The sequence below is a fragment of the Mytilus galloprovincialis genome, chromosome 9 (assembly GCF_965363235.1).
Source record: "Mytilus galloprovincialis chromosome 9, xbMytGall1.hap1.1, whole genome shotgun sequence".
NCBI lineage: Eukaryota > Metazoa > Mollusca > Bivalvia > Mytilida > Mytilidae > Mytilus > Mytilus galloprovincialis.
The window spans coordinates 59,726,663-59,736,951 of NC_134846.1; the positions used below are offsets into that span (position 1 = coordinate 59,726,663).

General features: G+C 30.3%; 1 protein-coding gene across 1 annotated transcript; it reads right to left on the reverse strand.

Annotated features, from left to right (window-relative positions):
* Positions 1–1,691: 1,691 nt before the first annotated feature.
* On the reverse strand, positions 1,692–10,119 carry LOC143045461 (soluble calcium-activated nucleotidase 1-like). Its single transcript, XM_076217979.1, has 3 exons — positions 9,449–10,119; positions 7,972–8,175; positions 1,692–7,529 (listed from the first exon to the last, which is right to left on the reverse strand). Exons 1-3 carry the CDS (start codon positions 10,023–10,025, stop codon positions 7,159–7,161), a joined length of 1,152 nt encoding a protein of 383 aa, XP_076074094.1. The 5' UTR covers positions 10,026–10,119; the 3' UTR covers positions 1,692–7,158.
* Positions 10,120–10,289: the final 170 nt, after the last annotated feature.

A 10,289-nucleotide genomic window follows, 5' to 3' on the forward strand; every position in this document is an offset into this window, starting at 1 on the left:
AATATATGGTGTCCTTTGATAAGCTAAATATGCGGAATCTAACTGTGTATTTAGATTTCAAATTGGTCAACATTAAGGTCCAAAGGGTCCAAAATTAAACTGAGTTTGCTTTTAACAAAAAGTGATTTCTTGGGGTTCTTTGATATGCTGAATCTAAACATGTATTCAGATTTTTTATTATGGGCCAAGTCTGCAAGTTGGTCCAAATCGGGGTCAAAAATTAATCTTTGTTTGATTTCAACAAAAATTGAATATATGGGGTTCTTTGGTATGCTGAATCCAACCATGTATTTAGATTTTTGATTTTTGGGACCTGTTATCCAATTGGTCCACAATGGGACATTGAGGTCAAAAGGGTCCAAAATTAAACTTTTTGTTTGATTTCATCAAAAATTTAATTATTGGGGTTCTTTGATATGCTAAATCTAACTGTGTATTTAGATTTTTGATTTTAGGCCCCGTTTTCAAGTTTGTCCAAATCTGGATCCCAAATTAAACAGTTGAACAATTTGGTTTTATAAAACAAATTGCAATTTGGTCAAAATTTTGAATGAGTTGCAATTGGTGGAGGGCAACACCAACAGTCAAGTCACTGTAAGATAGATAGAAACTTAAATCAGCAAGACCATAAAACGAGCTACTCACAAGTCTCATTTTGCTGATAAAGGTAGAAAGAAGACTGTTATTCTTCATAGAAGTGATTGCCCAGCCCCTTAGATTAGGATTTTTTACCCTCTTTTGGGTTTTGAGCAAAAACTGAAGAAGATGGAGAGATAAACTTAACAGACTAAATGATCAACAATAAAAGATCAATTCTATTCTCATCTTCAATCGTGTCCTTTGTTGAATATTAACATAGACCAAGGTGAGTGACTTTATATGATATATGCATACCTCATGCCTGTCAGTTTTCACTTGACATCAACCTCATTGATCAGTGAACAACTATATTTGGTGTATGGCATAATTGTAAGGTGTACATGTCCAACTGCCAGGTGCCATTTGACCTTTACCTCATTTCCATGGTTCAGTGGTTAAAGATGTTAAGTTTTTGTGTTTGGGTCTCATCTTCTTAAACTCTAAGCAATAGGTCAGCTATGTTTAATGCATAGAAAGGTTGAAAATTTTATATATAAAAAAGAAGATGTGGTTTGATTGCCAATGAGATAACTGTCCACAAGAGACCAAAATGACTCAGAATAAGTAGACAGCTCTCTCACAAGCAAAAAATCCCTACCTGTAAAAAATATAAAGGCGTCTGTCTGGCAGGTATCGTCTGAACTTGACCTCTTTTTCATGGTTCATTAGTCAATGATAACTTTTCTTGGTTTAGTTTGTTTCTTTGATACTACATTTGATCCATGAAATGAAGAGTACAATGTCTATCTGGTAGGTTCCTCTGATTGTGAACTCGTATTTATGGTTCATTGGTCAAAATGAGGTTTTCATGGTTTGGTGGGTTTCTTGTATATTATAAGCGACATGTCAACTTCATTCTATGTATGGAATGATTGCAAGGTGTATTTGTAACCTCAATTTCTTTTTTTATAAATAATGTGATACTTGAAGTAAAAACTTTATATTAAGGGCTTTCAACATAAAATCAAAAATAATAAAGGATATGAAACACTAAAACATGTGTACTCTTGTGTTGCAGACCTGTCAATAGCTAAAAATACAATTATACAAAATTTAAAGTTTTAAATATAATTTTATTCAATTTTTATCACAGAACATACAAAATAATTTATAACAACAATAAACATTCTCACATGTACTCTCATCAGATCCCAAATACAAATGTTTTTTTTTCACACTTAAAAAGAAAAAGGCATGTTTTTACACTGAAATCTCTCATCTTGCACAACTAATAAATACTAAAAACAAATTATTCTAACATACACTTTGAGATAATATTATAGCATAAAAATAACCCCTCCTTGTAGCCAGAATATATAAAAATACCAATCCAGTATGGTTTTCATATATATAAATATAAGGAGATGTGGATAAAATGTCAGCATCTAACCAATACAACAACCAGATTTATACTTTGTTTGATAAGAATGTTTAAAATAAGCTTACAGTATCATATATTTTTACTCTACATAACTAGATACCGTTAATTCTAAGTAATTGTTAAAGTTTATTATATAAAAGGACAAACTCGTTATTGAACATGTAGCTAAAAATTAAAAATATACATTGTTATCTTACATGTGTTAACTTACATATTTTGTAAGAATAGTCCAGAACACTAACTTTCAAAATAAAATATTTTAATGAATGTAATATCCTAATGCTTGAAAAAACTAAATGTAAAATGTAACAAAAGCTGAGACCTAGGATCCTATTAAATGTCTGTATATTATTCTCTTTCTTAAGAGCCTAAGAAAATGTTGAATTTAGCTGCTTAATTCAAAGCAATTATTATAATTGTTTTTTCCTCTAATTTTATTGATGATTATTATTATCTTTCTACAGATTTTTAATTACATTGCATACACGATGAATTTTAAGATTATACTATTAGTTTAAATCTAAAAATGTATGGAAATGAAGAGCGCTTGTCTGATAACCCATCACAAAAAGCTGAATGATCAGTTATTTTTGTTCAAGCCTGTTACAAAATGACTTTAAAATAGTTGCAAAGCAAAGTGTAGGGATTGTTCTAAAATTAGCTATCAAAAGGATGAGAGATGCTATCCATAAATTGCTTTAATTGTGACGTCTATATGTTTTTTTAAATGCGATTTGCACTCTTGATACAGATGATTCTTAAAAAGAAAGTGACAATGATGGCAAAATATCAATGAAGTCAAATCTTTGTTGACTTTGGAAAACACACACACTTGTAAAAGCAGATAAAAAAGGACACATCTACAGCAAGTCTGATGGATGAAATTTGGCAAGAATTTTAAATAAATGTAAAATGATCATAATTCAAATTTGAATTATACATGTACATGTATATATATTTTTGCGTAACAATTTTCATAGTCTCTTTGTCATGTATTTCAAATGTATAATAATTTTCAATTTTTACCAAATGATCTGAATAGATTTTTTTTACTGTGAAAGTTGCATTAATGGTACCGTTATTAATTTCAGCTATTAACTTCATATGACATGGATAGATTTTGTCTGATCATACTGAAATTAATTTATTCCCTCTTACAATGGGATGAAGTGGAAAATATTAAGTATGGATCTTAAACACATTATGACGCTATAAGTGAAATGGGGCATAATATGTTCATTGGATATTTATTGTGTTTTCATTAGATAGGTATGATATAAAGTCACTTCTTATTTTGCAGGAGCTGAACCTTATACATCTTAACAGGGAACCAGGCCCGATATAGCATGTAAATTACTGGCCATTTATCACAAACAAAATGGATAAATAAAAACTATTGTATGATGAAAATAATTTAGAAACTGGTGTCATTTTCGAAATTAACCATGGGACTATATAGTTAATATTAAAATAGATGATGCACTTAGAACAAAATGGAGGAAAGTATAATAAATGTAATATTATCTACATGAACAAATGATATTTACAAAAAAATGAATTCATAAGAAGCTTTAATATCACCCTATTCTGTCAGTCAAACTCAGGGTTACCAATGTAGATTGTAATGCTCACTGATGATACCCCCGTCGCAAGTGGATAATGTTAATAGTTTAAAAATATGTAAGTGTTCGGTAAACAGGAAGTTGTGATGTGATGAATCTGAAAACGCATCACATGGTATAGCTGACTTATATAAAGCCTGAAACCAAATTTCAGATATCCTGGCATTGTAGTTCCTTAGAAAAATGCGATGAAAATTTTCAACTTGGCCATCATGTGTAAAATGATACAAGTGTTCGGTTAACAGGAAGTTGTCAAGTGATGAATCTGAAAACACATCACACAGTATAGCTCATTTATATAAAACCTGAAACCAAATTTCAGAAATCCTGGCATTGTAGTTTCTGAGAAAAATGCGACAAAAATATTCATGGGACGGACGGACTGACAGAGGTAAAACAGTATACCCCTCCTTTTTCAAAGCGAGGGTATACATATTACATACTAATGAATAGTACATAGATATTATTCAAATTCATCATTTTTTTTTTGGAAAACTATAGGGACTGTTCAAATTTACACCTGGTGTCAAATGATGTCACCAGCCCAGATTGGGCCATTCTCTTTGTGATAAAAATATGGATTTCAATTAAAATGATATGCATGTACATATTGCACTTATAAAACCCTGAACACCATGCTATATCAATTTTTTTCATATAAAATAATGCTGGAGAAAAACTGCAGATCTGTGGATATTTATATAAAATAATGTTAGGAATATCTGCTAGGTCATAAGCCGTCTTTATCTGTCAAAATATCACCCTTTCATACATATTAAATATTGTTTACAACATAAGTTAACAAAATTATTGAAAACAGTTAAACATTAAAACTAACATGTTATAACTTGTTACTTGACTCCATTAATAAAATATATTCAGGACAATAGTATGGTGTTATTTATATATTTCACAAACTAAATCATAACCAGATGCCCTGCAGGGCGCAGCTTTATACGACCGCAGAGGTCAAACCTGAACAGTTGGGGCAAGTATGGACACAACATTTAAGCTTGATGCAGCTCTGAATTTAGATTGTGCTTAAATAGCTAACACAACAAAGGTTTCTGACACAGAATGAATGTGGTCTAAGAATTTAAACTTAAAAACTTAAAAATTTTAAATCGGACATTTACCTATTATGGTCCAATATCCAAAATCTAAATACATGGTTAGATTCAGCATATTATAGAAACCCAAGAATTCACTTTTTGATAAAATCAAATAATGTTCAATTTTAGACCCTTTAGACCTCCATGTGGAACAAAGTTTAAATTTGGACCCTGATTTGGACCAACTTGACAACTGGGCCCATAATCAAAAATCTAAGTACCGGTATATGTTTAGTTCAGCATATCAAAGAACCCCAAGAATTCAATTTTTGTTAAAATCTAACTTCGTTTAATTTTGGACCCTTTTGGTCCCTTATTCATAAACTGTTGGGACCAAAACTATCAAAATCAATCCCAACCTTCCTTTTGTGGTCATAAACCTTGTGTTAAAATTTCATAGATTTCTATTTACTTATACTAAAGTTATTGTGCAAAAACCAAGAAAAATGCTTATTTGGGACCTTTTTTTGGCCCCTAATTCCTAAACTGTTGGGACCAAAACTCCCAAAATCAATCCCAACCACCTTCCTTTTGTGGTCATAAACCATATGTTAAAATTTCATAGATTTCTGTTTACTTATACTAAAGTTATTGAGCGAAAACCAAGAAAAATGCTTATTTAGGCCCTTTTTGGCCCCTAATTTTTAAACTGTTGGGACCAAAACTCCTAAAATCAATCCCAACCTCCCTTTTATGGTCATAAACCTTGTTTTTAAATTTCATAGATTTCTATTTACTTTTACTAAAGTTATAGTGCGAAAACCAAATGTCTTCGGACGACAACGACAACGTCGTACCAATATACGACCAAAAATTTTTTAATTCTTGAGGTCGTATAAAAAAATAGAACAGTTTGGGGTTTATGTAATAATCTGTCAAAATGTACAGTAAAAAATTGAGAAAAAATAATATTAACCTTGATATAGTATTATTAAAACCTAAAAAGTTAAGAAATACATATATGCATTTATATCTCTAAATTATTATTTTATCCCCATGTTAATTGCATAATGCTTATACTCATTTTATACAATGTACCACATATTTAAAAACACATACGTCTCAAAAGTATTCTGGCAAAATAAAGCACTCTAATGCTATCTAGCTAGTCTTATATTCTTCTATAAATGTAAAAATTAAGTAAGAAGAATCATGACAATAACTGTATCCTTTACTAAATTTAAAACTAGTAAAATGTTAATTGTTTATTTTTAAAATTTCTAAACATAGACATAAATTTTGATGTAAATGTTTATTTTTTTTCACAAAAATATATAAACCATTCCCTTATGTTTTATGGATAGTAAATCAAATCTATATAATCAATGCAGTCTTAGGATACACATAATATAACGGAAAAAGGATAATTTTATACAAGGCTTAAATAGCACTCAAACCACAGTTTAAACAATATCTATCTTAAAACAAAATTTTCATTTAAGAAATGACTGTAATATTTTTTCTATGAAGAAATAACATAAAAAATGTGGTGCACACTGAATAACGCGCGTAGCGGGTTATTTAACAGTGTGCACCACATTTTTTATGTTATTTCGAATAGACAGAAAAAATATTAGTCATTTCTTATAATTTAATTCTAAATTCCATTTTAAACTGTAGAAAACCATGAAAAAAAGTTGATGACGTCACTGTCACATAACTAAATTATGTCTATGGGCTAATAACAAAATAACGTCAGCCAATCAGAAGACGCGTTACATCCAAAATTAAATTATATAATCTTAACACTTATATTCTAACTACAGTAAAACTATCACAGTTAAAATATTGGACAGATCAATATTAAAATGAGTCTTAATTGATTTTTGTATTTATTTCAAATTACCATAGGCAATTATTTCTCGACTCTGATTGATTTGAGTTAAGAATGATCAACAGGATATATAATCTGTCAAAACATAAATGCAAAGATCAATCTTCTTAAAGTATATGGGACTTTTAACTTGTAATCAAAGACTAGATTTCATTCAGTTAAACTGAAATTCCATAACTGCCATCCCCCTTTTTTGCTTAATTTTGTGATTGAAAAGGTTTTTTGATGTCTTTCGAACATGCACACATAAATGAGTAGAACTATCAGTCGCATAGACTCATATTTCAAGGCACAAAATACTGTATATTCATGATCAGCAATTAACACATATTTTAAATAATGCAATTACTCGAGGGAACACAATTGACCAAAATGTTGGATAAATATAATTTCTGTGTATGCTGCTTAGTAATATCAATCTATAAAAGTTGGTTTTAAGTATATCTGGTTGCATCTTTGCATGAAATACAATCAAATTATGTTTGAATTTACGTTTGAATGTACATTGGTTTCAATGAAAGAACTTTTCATTTAAAATATATTAAAAGTTGATTCTAGTTATGACCAATACTATATAAATTCTATCCCTTCATATTTTACATCACCTATTTTCATATCAGGTAATAAAATTTCACCTGAAAGTGTAAAAACTGTCAAATATGATGATAATTTCCCCGCCACCTCTTGAGATTTCAGTGCTACTATCAATTTATCATCTGTCCATGGTATAAATCTGAAAGATGAATAACCTTTTGTCTTTTGTTTCTTTCCTATAAACTTGAAATCTACATCTGTAAAATCTTCATTAGCAGACAATAAAATGTTTGTAGCTCTACTTTCATCAGCTGTTTCGTCATACGATTGTTGGCTGGCTCGACGAGGAAGAAAAAACCAGCGCTGATGGACATCACTCCACATCCCAGATTCATGAATCATGTAACCTAAAAATAAAAAAAAAATAAAATCTATAAATTTCAAAACAGGTTCTTCCTATGATTTAAGTAGGGATGAATACAAACCTGGGATATTTGTTAATGCATGACAGAGCCAGTCACCATTGAGACCTAAAATCAATTATAGACTCTAAAGAGCCTGAGTCGCTCACATGAATAAAATGTCAAGTAAAGCTTTTGAGAAAATTAAGGGGAGATTATTCAATTCTTACAAGAAAATATGAACATAACAAAATTTACTTAAATATAGGTACATGTATACTATTATTTACGTCTTCAAGTCAATCAAAATAAGTTGTGCATGTAGTAACCCTGACTGCCTGACACCTTGAGTTAAAGGCAGTCCTTAGCAGTGGTTTGGGCATAAATGTTTTCTTTTTTAATTTAGAAAATTCTCTTCTAATATTCAGATATTATCCTATATAATTACCAGGATAAGAATAGCCAGAAACTTTTCTGATTTTATTATAAATATGTTTCCAATCAATGTGCTCTACATCTCCCTTTGGTCCTATTGACTTCACCCATTGTGGATTGGTGTTTAGAACAATGCCTTCAGCAGACGTCCACTCTTTACCCAGTCCTCCTACATATAACCTTCCATGCTTTACTGTTGCCCATTCACACTTAAATCCTGAAAGATAAATAGCAGAAATAAAAAATGTTTGTTCATGTTTCTTTTTATCTTATTGTAGAACATGCATGATATTTGCAAGTACATGTGTCTACTCTGACGCCATCACACAGGGCCTTTTAACAGAATTGTAATCAATGGGTTGCTATAACTTCAAGAAAACAAGGTGGTGCATTGGAAACTTCTCTGTTTAACAGTGAAAAACAGTTCAATTTAATCCCAGGATGCTTCCATGTATATGAAATATGCAGGGATAATTCTGCATAGTACAATATAAATGTGTGTCTACTAATATATTTTCACTTTTACAGTTTTATGTACCTCTGAAAAAATACTTTAACAATAGCCTTTGCAAGATCTGGTTAATCATGTTAATGTCCAATTATCATTTTGTAGGTATATTCTTAACAAATTTGGAAGACGGGTAACATTTCTAAACATAGACAAACATCAAATTAAAACATTTATTTTGTAATTACAGCAAGCTTGTTTCTTACTTTATTTTAAATTGTTTTACATGTACGATCAGACAATCTGTGATCAATTGATAATGTGCATTACTTTATTTTGTGTGTAAATTTGAACTATATAAATTTTTATCTATTTGTTTATTTATTTTTATTTTCAATAATGATATATATACAATGTACAGTCCATCATAAGCCTATTTGGCTGGCCGAAAATTACTTGTATATGAATGTAATTGTTTGTTATAATTCAGATTAACCTTCAATATTAAAATATTCATTCATAAATAAATAAATACATTATGGTGTGTTCAGTGTTTTTCTTAGGGTGTTCATTGGTGTTTGGCTGTGTTAGGTGGTAAAAAAATCAAGCAGTTTAAAAGACATTGTACATTTGGATACACCTTTATATCGCTATTTGTCCACCATAACTGGACATTGCAAAGGTTCCTGTAAAATTTTGACGTCACAATAGAAAATATATCACCACAACCATTTGACAATGGAAAAGTAATTTTTGTTTGATGTCCAAAGTTCAATAGGCGCAGATTCTCAGGTCAAGCAGAACAGCTTTCCAAATAAGGATAAGGTGTATTGACCATTACTCACGATACATAGGAAATTTTAAATTGATTTTGTTTTAAATTGATTTTTTTTTTAAACCGAGGCTTTTCATTAGTTATCTTAGGGTGTTTACTGATTCAAATCATATTAACAAAATTGTTCACTGATTTCTAGTAAGATAAGTTCTTTTTATAACATGTATACTGGTCCATACAATGTATACAAGTGTAATTATCAATTACCCTTGTGACTTGTTCCATTGCCATCCACCAGTAAAACCCATGGATAAACAGCATTGTTTTTAATGAAATAAATTATGCCAGTTCTATCATCAACAGAATAAAGATTTCCATTATATACCACAAGCTCAGATAACTCCATTCCTCTACCACCCTGTGACAAACTTGAAGACAGTGTTACTGGTATTTTATCCAGTTTAACTGTAACTTTACTATGGTCACTTGATAATGTTAAATTTCCTGTCTGTAAATAACTTAGCCAAGTATTCTCTTTCTTTTTACTTTTAGATTCTGTATCTAAATCTGTGACCATAGCAATTTTGTATGTTAACCCATAGTCAGTAATGTAGGGTTTTGATAGAGGATATCTATTATCATATTCTACTGAACAGTCACATTTCTCTTTGGAACTATTTTGTGGTAAAATGTTGACAATTAAGATTAAAAAGGCAACAAAAAACAGCATGAAGTATGCAACGGTTCTGGTTTTCAAATGAAGTTTGGCATTTCCAACTCTATATGGTGTAGGTCGACGTATTGCTAGCATCCAATCATGCACAGTTGACGGATTTGATAGCATTTTGATCCATCTGGTGAGTGTTCATTCCTCAATTTTAATGTTTTTTTAAAACACCTCCCGACGTGGCTAAAAGATGTCCATAGTAATTAGGTAAACAACCGAAGTGTTCCAAAATATAAAAAATCATAATCTGCAAAACGTTTAAAAATTAAGGAAAAGACAAAATTAAAGAGTAGGATCCGAACAAATAATAAAAAAATTACAACTCTATTGCTAGCAAGTTGTTAAAATGCTAATTTACTTTGTTCTAGGGACATTTGTTCT

Excerpts from the sequence above, each read along its gene's own strand:
- LOC143045461 (XM_076217979.1), bottom strand. The coding sequence starts at position 10,025 with ATGCTATCAAATCCGTCAACTGTGCATGATTGGATGCTAGCAATACGT. Across the intron at positions 8,176-9,448 it reads CAATGGAACAAGTCACAAGG|GATTTAAGTGTGAATGGGCA; the intron begins GTAATTGATAAT and ends TTTATCTTTCAG. Across the intron at positions 7,530-7,971 it reads TTCTGGCTATTCTTATCCTG|GTTACATGATTCATGAATCT; the intron begins GTAATTATATAG and ends TTTTATTTTTAG.